At 41.7% G+C, this 19560-nt stretch overlaps 3 protein-coding genes across 4 annotated transcripts; 1 reads left to right on the forward strand and 2 right to left on the reverse strand.

The window, feature by feature from the left end:
* Nucleotides 1-47: 47 nt before the first annotated feature.
* On the reverse strand, nucleotides 48-2537 carry cox5b2 (cytochrome c oxidase subunit 5B2). The gene is made up of 4 exons (XM_020481452.2): nucleotides 2362-2537; nucleotides 1686-1756; nucleotides 378-477; nucleotides 48-298 (listed from the first exon to the last, which is right to left on the reverse strand). Exons 1-4 carry the CDS (start codon nucleotides 2453-2455, stop codon nucleotides 186-188), a joined length of 378 nt encoding a protein of 125 aa, XP_020337041.1. The 5' UTR covers nucleotides 2456-2537; the 3' UTR covers nucleotides 48-185.
* A 479-nt stretch (nucleotides 2538-3016) lies between these two features.
* On the reverse strand, nucleotides 3017-7893 carry dnajc12 (DnaJ (Hsp40) homolog, subfamily C, member 12). Of its 2 annotated transcripts, none has more exons than XM_020481449.2 (5): nucleotides 6409-7893; nucleotides 6086-6164; nucleotides 4177-4316; nucleotides 3741-3882; nucleotides 3017-3504 (listed from the first exon to the last, which is right to left on the reverse strand). In XM_020481449.2, the coding sequence occupies exons 1-5, from the start codon at nucleotides 6484-6486 to the stop codon at nucleotides 3422-3424; spliced, it is 522 nt and encodes a 173-aa protein (XP_020337038.1). In that variant the 5' UTR covers nucleotides 6487-7893; the 3' UTR covers nucleotides 3017-3421. The 2 variants fall into 2 exon arrangements, with proteins under 2 accessions (XP_020337038.1, XP_020337040.1); XM_020481451.2 differs by having other exon boundaries at nucleotides 6758-6888.
* LOC109889761 (NAD-dependent protein deacetylase sirtuin-1) lies at nucleotides 7250-19279 on the forward strand. The gene is made up of 9 exons (XM_020481453.2): nucleotides 7250-7722; nucleotides 8204-8275; nucleotides 8418-8659; nucleotides 9533-9685; nucleotides 15237-15384; nucleotides 15972-16051; nucleotides 16230-16413; nucleotides 16553-17338; nucleotides 17496-19279. Exons 1-9 carry the CDS (start codon nucleotides 7353-7355, stop codon nucleotides 17792-17794), a joined length of 2334 nt encoding a protein of 777 aa, XP_020337042.1. The 5' UTR covers nucleotides 7250-7352; the 3' UTR covers nucleotides 17795-19279.
* The last annotated feature ends 281 nt before the right edge of the window (nucleotides 19280-19560 follow it).

Genomic DNA, 19560 nt, shown 5'->3' on the forward strand with positions numbered 1-19560 from the left:
ACAAGGCAAAATAAGCATTCCAAGAAAATGAAGATTAAAATAGCCTGTTCGAGACAATTCAAATTGACAGTATTTTAATGTTAATTTACATATTAATCAGCTGAAATGCACACATTGTTCAGGGTAGAGGGTGAGTTAATGAGGCAGGTTATCCTGGTCCAGTGGCAAGGAGCTTGGTGGCTGTTTCAGTGGGGCAGCTCATGACGGACAAACTGGTAGTGGGACCCACATTCGGGACAACGCTGGGGCTTCCCCTCGTGGAGCCAAAACCACACAATGGCAGTGTTGTCCTCTTCACCTATGGTACATAATCACAAGTGTTGGCACATGGTATATTATTTTGAGAACATTTTAAAGCATGAAAGTATGGTACTTACACAGACAGCCTACCAGCCGTTTGTCACTAATGCCTGGGACAATGTGAGGGTCTTCTTTGGTTCCAGCATACTCCTTGGGTTTCAGAATGCTCCAAGGATCCTGATTTATTTTTTATTTTTTCAAAAAAAGTACTGGTATGAACACAAATCAATCTTATTGAATTGAAGCAGACATCAATAGGTTGAAACAAATATACAGTGCAATCGGAAAGTATTCAGACCCCATGACTTTTTCCACATTTATGTTACAGCCTTATTGTAATTATTTTGATTTGGAAAAAAATCCTCAATCTACACACAATACCCTATACTGACAAGGTGATAACAGGTTTAGACATTTTTGCTTATATTATTAAAAACATTAAGTTATAACTTGATTGAGCTCAGGTTCATCCAGTTTCCATTGATCATCCTTGATGTTTCTACAACTTGATTAGTCCTCCTGTGGTAAATTCAATTGATTGGACATGATTTGGAAAGGCACACACCTATCTATTTAAGGTCCCACAGTTAACAGTGCTAAAAACAAAACCACAAGGTCAAAGGAATTGTCCGTAGTCCTCCAAGGCAGGATTCTGTTGAGGCACAGATCTGGGGAAGGGTACCAAAAAATGTCTGCAGCATGGAAGACGTTTGGAACCACGAAGACTCTTCCTAGAGCTGGCCGCCCAGCCAAACTGAGCAATCGGGGGAGAAGGGCCTTGGTCAGGGAGGTGACCAAGAACCCGATGGTCAATCTGACAGAGCTCCAGAGTTCCTATGTGGAATTGGGAGAACCTCCCAGAAGGACAACCATCTCAGCAGCACTTCACAAATCAGGCTTTTATGGTAGTGTCCAGACGGAAGCCACTCCTCAGTAAAAGGCACCTAAAGGACTCTGACCATGAGAAACCAGATTCTCTGGTCTGATGAAACCAAGATTGAACTCTTTGGCCTGAATGTCAAGCATCACCGCTGGAGGAAACCTGACACCATCGCTACGGCGAAGCATGGTGGTAGCAGCATCATGCTGTAGGGATGTTTTTCCGCGGCAGGGACTGTGAGACTAGTCAGGATCAAGGCAAAGATGAACGGAGCAAAGTACAGAGAGATCATTGATGAAAACCTGCTCCAGAGCGCTCAGGACCTCAGACTGGGGCGAAGGTTCACCTTCCAACAGGACAACGACCCTAAGCACACAGCCAAGACAATGCAGACAGGTCTGAATGTCCTTGAGTGGCCAAGCGAGAGCCAGGACTTGAACCCGATGTGAAATAGTCAAGGGGTCTGAATCCTTTCCAAATGCACTGTATGCTATCTAGATATGACCTTTCCTTTCTTCAGTGCCTGCAAGGCACGTCGCTCGAGTCCAGTGGCCTGTTCCTCATCGGTTGGAATCCCTGGAAGGAGACCGTTAGTGTGACACCTGTGACTTTATACACTACTTGACATTCAAATTAAGGGCATAATGTTTATCAGAACAAGAAAATCATGTTACCTCTGAACAGAGTGCATGTAATAGTTATGAGTCAAACTGCACGTCCACAAGCACACACACAACTCATGTCCTCCATGTTAAGATATACCTGGCACCAAATCAACGAATGTCTGCCAAAGAAGGTGGGTCTATCAATGGGCCTTCCAGTGGTTAAAATCCAAATGACCTTCAGTTATTAACAAACGTAGTAGGTTTCGTGTTTCTAAATACAGTAGCATCATTTTACAATTAATAACAGTCAAATTGGTAGTTATTTATGAATGCGTCATGCACGTGTATTCCGTGATTTGGTATTCTATTTTTACAAATGTGGTGCCTATGCGAAGTGTTGCCTATGCGAAGTGTTGCCTTGTAGGATATACTTGCAGAGCAGTCATAATATTGTTTATTCTATCATGCCAATAACTTCAAAACAGATTAGTTATTCGATTTGATGGACATTCCCGACGGACCACAACCGATTAAATGTATATTACACACACAAATTAAATTTACGCACACACTTACCTTTTAATGTGGTCATAGTGCGTGGCAGTGATCTTGCCACAACATTGTTTCTTGCCAATTGCAAGGTTGTACGGAGTAAAAACCTGCCTGCCATAATGAATTCACTTTCGCTTAAACTACCGCGTGTGATCTGAACAATCTGCTGGACTGAAATGACCCCATTTATTTCCAACCTTGACTTGATTGACGGAGTCAACGGTCCACTCACAAAGTAACGGTCTTATGAAGTGGCCAATTAAAAACGGATAAGCAACGCAAGCGAACAGGGGCACACTTTTTAGATTTGTATGTGTTTATTTATTTTTGATATCGTTTTATAGTAGACAATGTTCAACAGATAACGCACTGGCATGGACACACACAAAAAAATAGTGCTTCGCGCGTCAAGGTCACCGTATGACCATTAATCTGAACCTATGCTCAAAACATTTTAGTAAATTACGAATATATTTAAGAGTAGTTTAAATGTTTCATGGCCTTGTAATGAGTCTACATCCAAGCAGTGACAGTTGTATGATTGCCGGTTGCTAATGGTTTTAGCTTTAAGTTGTTCATGCTTGAAATTCACATTTTCAAAGCAATACTTAATCATTCGTTTGGTTGTCCCCATGTTTGTGAAGTAATAAGATAAGAAATGAAGCCAAACTAAAATCAGCATATTGAATACATAACATTTATTAGATGTGAAAATACCATCCAGAGCATTTACATAATTTTAAAAAGGCAACCATGTACAAGAATACAACACTACAAAAATATTATACTTCACATAATGACATCTATTGGGACATTTTGATAAAGAGCTAAATAGGTCAATTCCAGGCTCCATGCCATAGACCGTACACAAATAATATATATGCCCCATACCCTAGAGCCTAGGCCATGGCAAAACTAGGGTATTTTCAGTATACATTTTCTATAGAGGGTCTAATAAGTTACACCTGATAGATAAAAGACAATTAGTTTAGCAATTCCATCCATACAATTATTGTGAGGTTGGGAACCAACACGTAACATTATTCACAAGGAAATAGACAGGGCTGATCATTTTATCTTTCATTTAGATTTCATAATTTCTGAATTTCCGCAGAAGACTGGATGGGGAGTCGGAAGCCCAGCGAAAATGGCGATGGCAGTAGTCACCTGGATAATCAGAAATATGATTAAAAAAGAAAAAAAGGTATACTTATTTAATAAGACATTTAAATAAATTAAGATTAGACCTCAAGAGCCTCAATCTGAAGCATTATATTCCCATAAGTATATTACAAGAACAAATATTACATGTTGGATTTTAGTTCTGTCTAACTATAGGTTGGCAAAAGTACCCGTAAACATGAAAATCGTTGAAGAATTAAGAAACTAGGCTATGTGCTCACTTGAAGATGGCACTGCATCTGGGGAAGGCATCTCTGGTGACTCGTGGTCAGTACAGTCTCTGTCTTGGGAACTGTTAGGGAATGTTGCTTTAGAGCTCTCCAGCATGGGCTCCTTTTTGGTCCTCACAGCCCAATGCATTGACTGAGGACAGAGAGCAACGTACCCAAACATGAAAAAACACAACCAGATAAAGTACAAGGTGAACCATGTGCATTTAACATAATAGAATGTATGCATTCAACACAGGATGCATTTTTTTTATGGACTCATCTGTTACATAATACTTGACCTTAGGTCACATGACTACATTTAGGCGATTCCTGCTCAATATTATGACGTGTAATTAACAAGCGGACCAGTTCCCAATTATTTGATCAATGAAAGTGTATAAAATGTATGTTTTCAGTTTGATCATAATTATAATAACATACATACAGTTTTGACAGAGTCGCCAAGGGCTAGCCAGCCATGGAATGGTATGGTAATTCCACTTCTTTTCCATACATCATAGTTTCTTCTGCTCTTTTCATTGCACAAAACCTCCTTGGCTTCCTGCAACTTCTGAAACTCTTCCACTGCAACAAAATGTGGACTTCATGATGAGCATGGATAGGATTATTGCGACCACATTTTTATTATACAGTGCCTTCAGAAAGTATTCACACCCCTTACATTTTCCCACATTGTGTTACAGCCTGAATTTAAAATGGGTTCAATTGAGATTTTTGGTCACTGGCCTACACACAATACCCCATAATGTCAAAGTGGAATTATGTTTTTCAAAATGTTTACAAATGAATAAAACATGAAAAGGATTCAACTCCTTTGTCACAGCAAGGCTAAATACATTCAGGAGTAAAAATGTGCTTAAAAAGTCACGTAATAAGTTGCATGGACTCACTCTGTGTGCAAAAATTGTGTTTAACATGATTTTTGAATGACAACCTCATCTTGAAGATGGCACTGTATCTGGTGAAGGCATCTCTGGTGACTCGTGGTCAGTACAGTCTCTGTCTTGGGAACTACCGTACCTCATTTTTTCCCCTATTGTGTTATTGACTGTATGTTTGTTTATTCCATGTGTAACTCTGTGTTGTTGTTTGTGTCGCACTGCTTTGCTTTATCTTGGCCAGGTCACAGTTGTAAATGAGAACTTGTTCTCAACTAGCCTACCTGGTTAAATAAAGGTGAACTATTTTTTAAATATTTTTCTATCTCTGTACCCCACACATTCACATCTGTAAGGTCCTTCAGTCGAGCAGTGAATTTAAAACAGATTCAACCACAAAGACCAGGGATGATTTCCAATGCCTCGCTAAGAAGGGCACCTGTTGGTAGATGGGTAAAAATAAAACAAAAAGCATACATTGAATATCCCTTTGAGCATGGTGAAGTTATTAATTACTCCTTGGATGGTATATCAATATATCCAGTCACTACAAAGATACAGACATCCTTCCTAACTCAGTTGCCAGAGAGGAAGGAAGCCGCTCAGGGATTTCACCAGGAGGCCAATGGTGACTCTAAAACATTTTATTGGCTGTTTTAGAAGAAAACTGAGGATGGATCAACAACATTGTAGTTAATCCTAACTGACAGAGTGAAAAGAAGGAAGCCTGTTCAAAATACAAAATATTCTAAAACATGCATCCTGTTTGCAACAAGGCACTAAAGTAATACTGCAAAAAATGTGGGAATGCAGGATAAAATAGAAACTGAATGGAGGTAAACACAGGCAAAATCCTAGAGGAAAACATGGTTCAGTCTGCTTTCCACCAGACACTGGGAAATGAATTCACCTTTCAGCACGACATAACCTTAAACACAAGGCCAAATCTACACTGGAGCTGCTTACCAAGAAGACAGTGAATGTTCCCGAGAGGCCGAGTTAGTTTTGACTTAAATTTACTTGAAAATCTATGACTAGACCTGAAAACGTTTGTCTAGCAATTATCAACAACCAATTTCACAGAGCTTGAAGATTTTTGAAAATAATAAAATGGGCAAATATTGAACAATCCAGGTGTGGAAAGCTCTTCGAGACTTACCCAGAAAGACTCACAGCTGTAATCGCTGCCAAAGGTGCTGACTCAGGGGTTGTGAATACTTATGTAAATTGGATAGTTCTGTATTTTATTTTCAATAAATTTGCAAAAATGTCTAAAAATGTTTTCACAATGGGGTATTGTGTGTAGATGGGTGATAAAAAACAAACATATTTAATCAATTTGGTCATATGGAATAAGTCAAGGGGTATGAATACTTTCTGAAGGCACTGTACATGACAATCATCACCTGTCACAATACACAAGAGGGGCACAATCACACAGAATTCATCCATTACCTGCTCTTGGATTATCAGGGTGCTTGTCTGGATGGCATGCCAAGGCCCTTACTCTGTATTCATTGGCAATCTGTTCTGTCTAAAAACAAAGATACATCATTAAAGTTTCACCCATATACATTATGTTACATTTGCCATGGTCTTAAAAGCTGGTTGAACTGACAATCAAAATCTTATAGCAGTCACTTGACAAAAGGTGTATGAAATTATACCAAGCTACGCCACTTTCACTGTACAGTATGATATCCATTTCGCAACAAGTCGGTAACATTTATTTAGCCTAGCTTGCTAACGTTATTGCTATTGGGAAAACAAACTCTTACCGAAGATAACTCATCGCATCCGAGTAACCCGTAATAATCGTCCAAGTCCTCTGGTTTGCAATTTAAAATATCATCCATTCTGATTTATATTAGCTATATAAGCTTTGAAAATAACTGATTTAGCTAGCCTGACTGCTCTGATGGCTGCGGTGTTGCGCGTTCCAGGTCGACTTTATTTTAACCGCGCGGCACAGCTAGAAGTCTAAAGAACCGGAGAAGAACCACGATATGTCACTGAATATTGCAATATTATCCAGCTAACGCTAATAGCTTTAGTTGATTTAAAATGCGCAATTTGCTGATTTAATATCAATCAATGACCATTTCACAGCTAAACATAAATACGCACACGATACATTTTGTTGTTGTTGACGTCATCGACGTGCTGAAGTGTCGCTCCCGCCGCAACCAAAGATGACAGACAGTAGGTACAGTATGAAGATAGGCTAAAATTGCTTCTCCCCGATCACACTTGTAGGTGTCACATTGGCTAGCTACGCGCATGCGTAGAAACGGCTCTTGCGCCGAACTGCGCATGTGCATGCCGTTAACTCAAACCGCACTCCTTCGATATAATTTTTCACGAAAATGAAAACGTGTCTGTTTGTGACTTTCACGACGTTGGAGTAATAACATGTTCAACTACTTGGTCACAAGCATTTGGCTACACCCGCAATAGCATTTGCTAAACACGTGTATGTGACCAATAAAATTGAATCTAGGTTGTGCCTTTAGATTTCGGGAAAATGAACAAATGAGGAAACATTTTGCACTTCTGTCAATGACTTCCCAAACCACCGCCTGGTCTGTTGGTTCTGTTTCTCAATTAGTTCCCGGAACTCACGCAATGTTGCGCCTCTGGGTTTAGAAACTCTTCGCCACAACTACTGGTGGAGAGCGAATCACATTCGCCATTTAAATAACCAGCTGTCGACCGCGGAAGAATGTTTTACCACAGTACACAGCGGCTTTATCAGCTGAAGATGGCGGACGGGGAGAATATCCTTGTTGGAGCCAGTTCCAGCACTTCAACTAATGAAGAACCAGATTCAAAAAAGGCCAAAATGAGCATGGCCATAGAATGTGGACTCAAAATTGTTCAGACTAAGCAAGTTACGTATGGGCCAGAGGCTGGTGAGAGTTTGGCGGCGGCGATTTCTGCGCAGCCAAAGGAGAAGGAGATTGAGCCGGTGATGTCGGTAGGACAGGCCTCAGCAGCAGCACCAGGCGGAGACAATGGGCTGCTGGTCTTCGAGCCTCAGGAAAGTGTAGTGAATTTAGACAAGGCGTCTGGACCCACGGCGGAGCCTGCAGGTAGGATCATTTAGCTAGCTAGTATGCCAAGTTTTTTGGCGCACTCGATCATTGCGTGTCTGGTTAACGTTAGATTGCTCCGCCTAGTTGGATACCAATTGGGCTAGCTTTGTAACTAAGTTACTACTAGGTAGCTCCGCAGCACGTCAGCCTGAAGTTTGAAACGAGCAAACTTTGCGTGCATTACGCAAGATATACGGCTTTATTAGCCAATGCTTTTACCCACCCGGCCATAAAAATTTAACTACATTTAGCGGGAGAGCTAGCTATCAACATTGGCCATTTCGCTAGTCATTTTATGCCATTTTAGTTTTTATTGCAAATTTTAAGGAATGCTAAAATACAGTCCATAATTTAGTTGTTTTCGGAGTAGATACTGTTCATTAAATTAATCAACAAAACGATCACTTCCCATCGTGTCCTCTGAGTGTCTTGACCCTGATGATGAGGAGCTTAAACCCAAATGCATTTGCCTCCCCAGACGGTGTCAATGAGGATGATGACCGATCCTCACATGCAAGTTCCAGTGACTGGACACCTCAACCACAGATAGGTACAACATGACAAATAAATCCTATTTTTTTAATACACCAGTTTTAGTACACAATTAAATGCAACCCAGGTAATGTTCAAGATACAATAACATGTTTTAAGCTATTTAAATGTATTGATGTTTTTTTTCTCTCAAAAATTAGGTTCCTACAGTTTTATCCAGCAACACATCATGAGAGAGACCGATCCAAGAACAATATTGAAAGACTTGCTTCCTCCAGAGACTGTGCTTCCACCAGACTTGGATGACATGACGCTGTGGCAGATCATCATCAACATTTCGGAGCCTCCTAAAAGAAAGAAGCGGAAAGACATAAACACCCTGGAGGACGTGGTTCGGATACTCCATGAAAGCAAAAAGATCCTTGTGCTTACTGGTGCTGGAGTATGTATTGCAGGGAACACATTAAGTAGGGTGTCCAACCACTCTGCCGAGAGTGGGTGAAAATGTGCTTTGGTGATGAAATTTAACTTCCTTGTGTTATGAAATACATTTTTACCAAGACGTACGATTATTCATATTCTTAATCATCAGTGGGGTTTTCCTCAAACGTATCATTAACATTATATCCAAAAGTTAGACTTCGTAACCTAATACGGCCGATAAGTAACGGGTTCTGTTGACATAGCGATGCAGGTTTCTCGTGACAACTTTTGAAGATTTCACATTTTGTGGTCGTCGTCCTCCCAAGTTTGTTTCTGCAGGTCGCAAATTGGCATGACCCGAGCTGAATTAAATGTGAAACGGCTTTGAAAATGAAAAGCTATATATGCTCGGTTGCCATTTCATGTGAGACATTTTTGAAAAACAAATGTCTAATTAATGGAAAAAGTATAGTAAAATATGAAAATAGTACATGTCTTGTCTCAATCGATATCCATCTTACCTCTGTTTTATGTCCTGCGGATTTGAGAAGAATGATGACAATTTCAATGGGGAAAGTGAGCCTGACAGGTAGCCAGTAGCCTTCATTTTTTGCACAGAATCCAGCTTGCTGGCGCAATGACATTTTCCAGAATGTTATTTTTTTTTCTGGTCTCTTGATTTAGTCACCCTAATTCTGGCCATCATACAAGGGTAAAATTTCCTTTTGAACGGATTATGATAGACATGAGGTTTGGAAAAATGTACATATTTAAGCCATTTGTCAAAAAAAATATTTTTAATTGGACACCCTACATTATGTTTTGCTGTGTCTATTTGTATAGCTTTCACAGTTGCCGTATTAGAACTTATGGTTTGTTGTTTTTTCCTCAGGTGTCTGTTTCTTGTGGAATACCAGACTTTCGATCCAGAGATGGCATTTATGCAAGGCTTGCAATAGATTTCCCAGATCTTCCAGACCCTCAAGCAATGTTTGATATAGAGTACTTCAGAAGAGACCCAAGGCCCTTTTTCAAGTTTGCTAAGGTTTGTGGATTTAAAGTGTTGTATATAAACTCAGCAAAGAAATAAACGTCCCTTTTTCAGGACTCTAATTTGTAAAAAAAAATATGAATAACTTCACAGATCTTCATTGTAAAGGGTTTAAACACTGTTTCCCGTGCTTGTTCAATGAACCATAAACAATGAATGAACATGCACCTGTGAAACGGTCGTTAAGACACTAACAGCTTACAGACGCTAGGAAATTAATGTCACAGTTATGAAAACTTAGGACACTAAAAAGGCCTTTCTACTGTTAATGAAAAACACCAAAAGAAAAGATGCCCAGGGTAGGGTCCCTGCTCATCTGTGTGAATGTGCCTTAGGCATGCTGCAAGGAGGCATGAAGACTGCAGATGTGGCCATGGCAATAAATTGCAATGTCCGTACTGTGAGACGACTAAGACCGCGCTACAGGGAGACATGATGGACAGGTGATTGTCCTCACAGTGGCAGACCACGTGTAACAACACCTGCACAGGATCGAGACATCTGAACATCACACCTGTGGGACAGGTACAGGATGGCAACAACAACTGCCCGAGTTATACCAGGAACGCACAATCCCTCCATCAGTGCTCAGACTGTCCGCTATAGGTTGAGAGAGGCTGGACTGAGGGCTTGTAGGCCTGTTGTAAATGCAGGTCCTCACCAGACATCACCGACAACAACTTTGCCTATCGGCACAAACCTACCGTCGCTGGACCAGACAGGACTGGCAAAAAGTGTCTTCACTGACAAGTCACAGTTTTGTCTCACCACGGGTGATGGTCAGATTCGCGTTTATTGTTGAAGGAATGTGTTCCACCGAGACCTGTACTCTGGCGCGGGATCGATTTTGAGGTGGAGGGTCCCTTCCTGGTCTGGGGCGGTGTGTCACAGAATCATCGGACTGAGCTTGTTGTCATTGCAGGCAATCTCAACACTGCATTACAGGGAAGACATCCTCCTCCCTCAAGTGGTACCCTTCCTGCAGGCTCATCCTGACATGACCCTCCAGCATGACAATGCCACCAACCATACTGCCTGTTCTGTGTATGATTTCCTGCAAGACAGGAATGTCGGTGTTCTGCCATGGCCAGTGAAGAGCCCGGATCTCAATCCCATTGAGCACGTCTAGAACCTGTTGGATCGGAGGGTGAGGGCTAGGGCCATTCCCCCCAGAAATGTCCGGGAACTTGCAGGTGCCTTGGTGGAAGAGTGGGGTGACATCTCAGAGCAAGAACTGGCACATCTGGTGCAGTCCATGAGGAGGAGATGTACTGCAGTATTTCATGCAGCTGGTGGCCACACCAGATACTGACTTAATTTTGATTTTGCCCCCCCCCACACACACACACATTATTACATTTCTGTTAGTCACATGTCTGTGGAACTTGTTCAATTTGTCTGTTGTTGAATCTTATGTTCATACAAATATTTACACATGTTAAGTTTGCTGAAAATAAACACAGGTCGTTTCTTTTTTTTGCTGAGTTATTTTATACACTGCTCAAAAAAAATAAAGGGAACACTGAAATAACACATCCTAGATCTGAATGAATGAAATATTCTTATTAAATACTTTTTTTTTTACATAGTTGAATGTGCTGACAACAAAATCACACAAAAATGATCAATGGAAATCAAATTTAGCAACCCATGGAGGTCTTGATTTGGAGTCACACTCAAAATTAAAGTAGAAAACCACACTACGGGCTGATCCAACTTTGATGTTATGTCCTTAAAACAAGTTCAAATGAGGCTCAGTAGTGTGTGTGGCCTCCACGTGCCTGTATGACCTCCCTACAACTCCTGGGCATGCTCATGATGAGGTGGACAGTCTGTGGTGCAACGTTGGTGGATGGAGCGAGACATGATGTCCCAGATGTGCTCAATTGGATTCAGGTCTGGGGAACGGGCGGGCCAGTCCATAGCATCAATGCCTTCCTCTTGCAGGAACTGCTGACACAGTCCAGCCACATGAGGTCTAGCATTGTCTTGCATTAGGAGAAACCCAGGGCCAACCGCACCAGCATATGGTCTCACAAGGGGTCTGAGGATCTCATCTCGGTACCTAATGGCAGTCAGGCTCCTCCTTGCACAAAGGCGGAGGTAGCGGTCCTGCTGCTTGGTTGTTGCCCTCCTACGGCCTCCTCCACGTCTCCTGATGTACTGGCCTGTCTCCTGGTAGCGCCTCCATGCTCTGGACACTACACTGACAGACACAGCAAACCTTCTTGCCACAGCTCGCATTGATGTGCCATCATGGATGAGCTGCACTACCTGAGCCACTTGTGTGGGTTGTAGACTCTGTCTCATGCTACCACTAGAGTGAAAGCACCGCCAGCGTTCAAAAGTGACCAAAACATCAGCCAGGAAGCATAGGAACTGAGAAGTGGTCTGTGGTCACCACCTGCAGAACCTCTCCTTTATTGGGGGTGTCTTGCTAATTGCCTATAATTTCCACCTGTTGTCTATTCCATTTGCACAACAGCATGTGCAATTTATTGTCAATCAGTGTTGCTTCCTAAGTGGACAGTGTGATTGCACAGAAGTGTGATTGACTTGGAGTTACATTGTGTTGTTTAAGTGTTCCCTTTTATTTTTTTGAGCAGTGTATATAGTTGAAGTTTACATACACTTAGGTTGGAGTCATTAAAACTAGTTTTTCAACCACTCCACAAATTTCTTGTTAACAAACTATAGTTTTGGCAAGTCGGTTGTTTACAGACAGATTATTTCATTTATAAATCAGTGTATCACAATTCTGACATGAATTGTCAGAAGTTTACATACGCTAAGTTGACTGTGCCTTTTAACTGCTTGGAAAATTCCAGAGAATGATGTCATGGCTTTAGAAGCTTCTGATATGATGTCAAATAGCCTTTTAAGTAAATTGGAGGTGTACCTGTGGATGTATTTCAAGGCCTACCTTCAAACTCAGTGCCTCTTGATTTTCCCATGATGTCAAGCGAAATGAAATCGGCCAAGACCTCAGGAAAAAAATTGTAGACCTCCATAAGTCTGGTTCATCCTTGGGAGCAATTTGGTGGGCAGGGTAGCCTAGTGGTTAGAGCGTTGGACTAGTAACCGGAAGGTTGCAAGTTCAAACCCCTGAGCTGACAGATGAACGAGGTACCTTAAAAATAAAAATGTTTACCTTTATTTAACTAGGCAAGTCAGTTAAGAACCAATTCTTATTTTCAATGACGGCCTAGGAACAGTGGGTTAACTGCCAAATCTGTCGTTCTGCCCCTGAACAGGCAGTTAACCCACTGTTCCTAGGCCGTCATTGAAAATAAGAATTTGTTCTTAACTGACTTGCCTAGTTAAATAAATGTAAACATTTTTTTTTATTTTTTAAGGTACCTCGTTCATCTGTACAAACAATAGAAAGCAAGTATAAACACCATGGGACCACACAGCCGTCATACCACTCAGGAAGGAGAGGCGTTCTGTCTCCTAGAGATGAATGTACTTTGGGGCGAAAAATGCAAATCAATCCCAGAACAGCAGCAAAGGACCTTGTGAAGATGCTGGAGGAATATGGTACAAAAGTATCTATATCCACAGTAAAACCGGTCCTTTATCAACATAACCTGAAAGGTCTCTCAGCAAGGAAGAAGCCACTGCTATAAAACCGCCATAAAAAAGCCAGACTATGGTTTGCATCTGCACATGGGGACAAAGATGGTTATTTTTGGAGAGATGTCCTCTGTTCTGATAAAATAAAAATAGAACTGTTTGGCCATAATGACCATTGTTATGTTTGGAGGAAAAAGGGGGAGGCTTGCAAGCCGAAGAACACCATCCCAACCTTGAAGCACGGGGTTGGCAGCAGCATGTTGTGGGGGTGCTTTGCTGCAGGAGGGACTGGTGTACTTCACAAATTAGATGGCACCATGAGATGGAAAATTATGTGGATATATTGAAGCTATATATTATGTGGAGACATCTGAAGACATCAGTCAGGAAGTTAAAGCTTGGTCGCAAATGGTTCTGCCAAATGGACAATGACCCCAAGCATACTTCCAAAGTTGTGGCAAACTGGCTTAAGGACAACAAAGTCATGGTATTGGAGTGGCCATCACAAAGCCCTGACCTCAATCCTATAGAACATTTGTGGGCAGAACTGAAAAAGCGTGTGCGAGCAAGGAGGCCTACAAACCTGACTCAGTTACACCTGCTCAGTCAGGAGGAATGGGCCAAAATTCACCCAACTTATTGTGAGAAGCCTACCTGAATCATTTGACCCAGTTTAAACAATTTAAAGGCAATGCTACCAAATACTAATTTTATTTTACCAGGCAAGTCAGTTAACAACAAATTTGTATTTTCAATGACGGCCTAGGAACAGTGTTCAGGGGCAGAATGACAGATTTGTACCTTGTCAGCTCAGGGATTTGAACTTGCAACCTTCCGGTTACTAGTCCAACGCTCTAACCACTAGGCTACCCTGCCGCTCCAAGTTGAGTTTATGTAAACTTCTGACCCACTGGGAATGTAATGAATTAAATAAAATCTGAAATAAATCATTCTCTCTCCTATTATTCTGACATTTCACCTTCTTAAAATAAAGTGGTGATCCTAACTCCCCTAAAACAGGAAATCTTGACAAGGATTAAATGTCAGGAACTGTGGAAAACTGAGTTTAAATGTATTTGGCTAAGGTGTATGTAAAGTTACGACTTCAACTGTGCATATATACAGTGGCAACTTATTAGGTACACCCATCTAGTTCTGGGTCGGACCTCCCCCTTTGCCTCCAGAACAGCCTGATTTCTTTGGGGCATGGAAACATTGATCAAATGGTATCAAGAGACCTAACGTGTGCCAGGAAAACATTCCCCACACCTTTACACCACCAGCTTGTACCATATACACCAAACAAATGGAGCCGTGGACTCGTGCTGCTTACACCAAATCCTGACTCAGCCATCAACATTACAAAACAGGAACTGGGATTTGTTTGACCAGGCCATGTTTTTCCAGTGTTGGTGATCGCGTGCCCACTGGAGCCACTTTTTCTTGTGGAGTGGAACCCGTTGTGGTCGTCTGCTGCAATAGCCCATCTGTGACAAGGACCGACGAGTTGTGCGTTCCGAGATGCTGTTCTGCACACCACCTGTACTGCACCGTTATTGGCCTGCTTGTAACCAGCCTGTTAGCTTCCACGATCCTTGCCATTCTCCTTCGACCTCGCTCATCAACAAGTTGTTTTCACCCACAGGACTGCCACTGACTGGATGTTTGTTTGTCGCACCGTTCTTGGTAAACCCTAAACCCTAGTCGCCTGTCTGCCTGCTTTATATAGCAAGCTACGGCCACGTGACTCACTGTCTGTAGGAGCGAGCCATTTTTTGTGAACTGGGTGGTGTACCTAATAAACTGGACCCTGAGTGTGTATTTTTGTGTGTGTGTATTAGTATCAGTCAAAAAACCTTGAATGAGTAGGTGTGTCTAAACTTCTGACTGGTACAGCATATTTGATTAAATGATTACTATCACTTGTTTTGATATGTGAGATGGTTATGATTGCTCTGCTCTCTTGTAGGAGATCTATCCTGGACAGTTCCAACCTTCGCCCTGTCACAAATTCATATCTATGCTGGGCAAGCATGGAAAGCTACTACGCAACTACACCCAAAACATTGACACTCTTGAACAAGTGGCTGGGGTTCAGAGGATCATCCAGTGTCATGGTACATACTGTAATATACACAGTGATCAGAACATTAGGAACACCTTCCTGATATTGAGTCGCACCCACTTTTTTGCCATCAGAACAGCCTCAATTTGTCAGGGCATGGACTCCTACAAGGTGTCAAAAGCATTCCAAACGGGATGATGGCCCAGGTTGATGACAATGCTTCCAACAGTTGTTAAATTGGCTGGATGTTCTTTGGGTGGTAGACAATTCTTGATACACATGGGAAACTGTTGAGTGTGAAAAACCCAGCAGCGTTGCAGTTCTTGACACACTCAAACCAGTGCGCCAGGCACCTACTACCATACCCCGTTCAAAGGCACTTAAATGTTTTGTCTTGCCCATTCACCCTCTGAGTGACACACACACAATCAGTTTCCATTTTCTCAAGGCTTAAAAGTCCTCCTACCTGTCTCCTTCCCTTCAGCTACACTGAAGGATCATAACTTTCACCTGGTCAGTCTGTCATGGAATGGTGTTCCTAATGTTTTGTATACTCAGTCTATGTCAAACATATAATACTATGCTAATTGTTTTATGGTTCTGGGTCTAATATTAACCACAAACTCTTCTGTATTTCAGGGTCTTTTGCAACCGCTTCCTGTCTCATCTGTAAACACAAGGTTGACTGTGAGGCTGTAAGGGAAGACATTTTTAATCAGGTATTGGCAAGAATGGTTCCTATTAATATTCACCAGTGTCAAATCTGTGAATTTATGTATACTGTTGGACAGACTTGTGGCATTTTGAAGTTATCAGCCTATCTTGTACAGTAGCATCCAGTCTGCTGAATTGTCATTTTTTATTTTTTTTCATATTGAATACAAATATCTGTTCTAGGTTGTCCCTCACTGTCCACGGTGTCGAGATATTCCCCTGGCGATCATGAAGCCAGATATTGTCTTCTTCGGAGAGAATCTTCCAGAACTGTTCCACAGAGCAATGAAGCAGGATAAGGATGAAGTGGACCTCCTTATTGTCATTGGGTCCTCACTGAAAGTGCGACCTGTGGCTCTCATCCCAAGTATGTTGAAAATAAAATGTGTGGTTTTTTTAGATGCCCAAGATGAGCAATGCTATTACCAATGTTATCATGTTATTACCAGTATTAGTCTTGATCTCGAGCTATGCATGTGTAACAGGTGAACTCTCTTTCCATCCAGCCTCCATTCCTCATGAAGTGCCTCAAGTCCTGATTAATCGGGAGCAGCTGCCTCACCTCAACTTTGACGTGGAGCTACTTGGGGACTGTGACGTCATCGTTAACGAGCTCTGCCATCGGTTGGGCGGAGACTTTGAGCAACTGTGCTACAACTCCTTAAGACTCAGTGAGATCACAGAGAAACCCCCGCGGTCACAGACACCTTGTGAGGCCTTGTCCACTCACAGTAAGCCAACAGAAGAAGAACAGAAGACCCGTCACACAGACTCATCGTTCGGTGCCTCAGAGGAGACGGACACTCATACGGTCACAGACACTCCAGAAGGCGACAGAGTACCAACAGAACCTTGTCCGACTGCGCAGAATGACACAGACGCATCTGAAGTCGATGGAGTACCATCGGTGCCCTATCCAAAGACAAAGATTGTCTCTGACACGCTTGAAGTTGGAGTACCAACAGAGCCCTGTCCAAAGACTCAGAATGTCACAGGCACCCTGGAAGTCAACAGAGTAGCGACAGAGCCCTGTCCGAAAGACACTCTTGAATTCGATGCAGTGCCATTAGAGCCTAGTCCAAAAGTGCAGATGGTCCCAGAGGCTCCAGAAGAGCCTTGTTCAAAGACTCAGTCCCCCAATGAGGAGAGAATGGAGAATTCAGATTCTCCGTCAGCGGACACGCAAAGGGAAGAACCCTCTGGATTAAATGACCAACATGTCAACCTTGAAGTTCGCCGACGATGCTGGATGAGTCGAATCAGTCGAAGTCCTATCAGCAAGCGCCTTGAGAGTAAAATTTGAAGTGTTAATTTACCTCAGATTTTGTGCAAAATTGTGAAATTATTTTTCCACAACCTTTTGATGATAATACGTCTTGTCATGTTATGACGACAAAACGTGTTTCCATATTGTAAAATTCATCCTAAATTCAATGTCTTTTCTCCCAGCTTCTCAATACCTATTCCAAGCACCAAATCACTACATCTTCCACGGGGCAGAAGTGTATTCCAACTCGGAGGACGAGACATCCAGCTCCTGCGGGAGCAACAGTGAGGACTCCAGCCTGGAGGAGGAGGACGACGAGGAAGAAGACAGCGATGCCGAGGAGGACCAGAGCACACCAGCAGAGGAGGGCGAGGGCTGCCTCATTGACATAGTGACACACAAGCAAGCCTGCGAGGGCACTTCGAGTGTGAAGCAGATGGAGAGTACAGACAAAAATGTCCAGAACACCACAGACCTTTAGAAAAACAAAGCACTTGCAGTCTTTAAAAAAAATATTTGTTTTATATATTTTTGTCCACCCACAGCACCTCCTATTATACATTTTTCATAAAGTCTAGATTGCGTTGATACTTTTGCATGCATGTGCTGAAAATTCGTTCTTCGTTCTCTTCTGTCTGACCACATTAACAAGCTGCAGGTGGTGTGTTTACACGTTTTGTGTACTACAATTAAATAAACAGCAGCTCAACTCAACCAATCCACTTCAGAAGGTTAATGGTGAAGAAAGCAACTGAAAAAAAACATAGACCAAAGAATAATCCCCCCCCCCCCCCATACACTCAACAGTTTTTGCATTAAATCTTAAAAACCTTGTCTTTGACTTACCCACCACCTGAAGTGTAAAGAATATATTGAGCGGTGGCATTGTTTTCCTTACGATATTTGGCAGCTACTTTTTACAGTCAAGCTTTTATTATTTTTGTACTTTGTAACATGTAAGAGACATACTCAGCAAAGAGCAGGTGATGGTTTTCTAAATGAAATTGAAAACGTTAATACGTTGTGCAAACATAGAGCCTTAACTGTGTTCAATGAGCTTTCATTGGAGCAAATGTCCCTTTTTTTTCTTCCTTTTCAGCAGTTTGACTCGTTTGTTCATGTTTCCTCGGTTGTATGGGCTATTTGGTCGATGTGACTGATTTGCTCCTATTTCCTCTTTCCTGAGAAATGTCCAGCCCTAACATTGAGACCCTGTACAAGTGTTCTGGGATAAGTTTAATATGAGCCAAATTTAGTCTTTTAAGCAACTCATTCGAATGAAATTCAAATATTTGTTTTGTTTTGAGCTTGGTAGTTAAATTGCTAAAATTTTCATTCATAGTAGGCATTTTCCTTATTTTCATGAGAACACCACAGAAATAGTGTAATTGATCACAAGATGTGACAACACACTGTTGTGTAGAAAATGGATATAGATATGAGAGTTGCATGCTATTTGACATTTGATGTCCAAGTTTAGTTTGAGAAGACCACTACAGGTAAGTGCATGCAGTTCAGATACTGCAGCAGTGCCATTGGAGCTGGTTTTACACAAATGGAGGGACAACATTTACATGGATGAACTAAGATGATTACAATTACATTTAAGACTTCTTATAATCAGTATGCTGATGTGCGAGAGTCTGCTTTTGTTATGCTCTGCAGTGTTTATTTTTTACATCAAAACATTTATTTTTCATGTTTTCTTTAAAAATGTATCTGCTATATTTATATTTGGTTTAATAACACCATACACCAACAAATAGGCCATAATATAGCACATAGTCTCATTTGAGGTTACCCTTTATGTAAATACGACTGCCTGTATTTAATTGATAATGTATACTGTATTTACAGTATAGGCCTATGTTTTTAAAGTTCTTATGCCTGCAAAAGTCACACAGAAAGAGTTGTGTTTTTGTCTAAAATTACTAATAAAAATTCGGTCAAAATGGCATGTGTCAAACTATTGTTGTCAAAATAATGTCATTCTAATCTTGGGCTGCGTACATTGCGTTGTGGAACGTTCAATGGAACGGTGCTGTACTGAATGACCAGTTGAACAACGGGAAGGGTTTGGGGAACGCTGTCAGCACGAACACTGTCCTTTAAATACGTCAGTCGTTGCTTCAAGCCACACCAGAGATACCTTTGAGCGCGGCACTAGATAAGAGATTGTGTGACGATTCGTTTAGTAACTGCGTGACGCACCATGACAACGTGAACGCAATTGGTCGACAGTCTGCT

Source organism: Oncorhynchus kisutch, linkage group LG4 (assembly GCF_002021735.2).
Source record: "Oncorhynchus kisutch isolate 150728-3 linkage group LG4, Okis_V2, whole genome shotgun sequence".
Classification (NCBI taxonomy): Eukaryota; Metazoa; Chordata; class Actinopteri; order Salmoniformes; family Salmonidae; genus Oncorhynchus; species Oncorhynchus kisutch.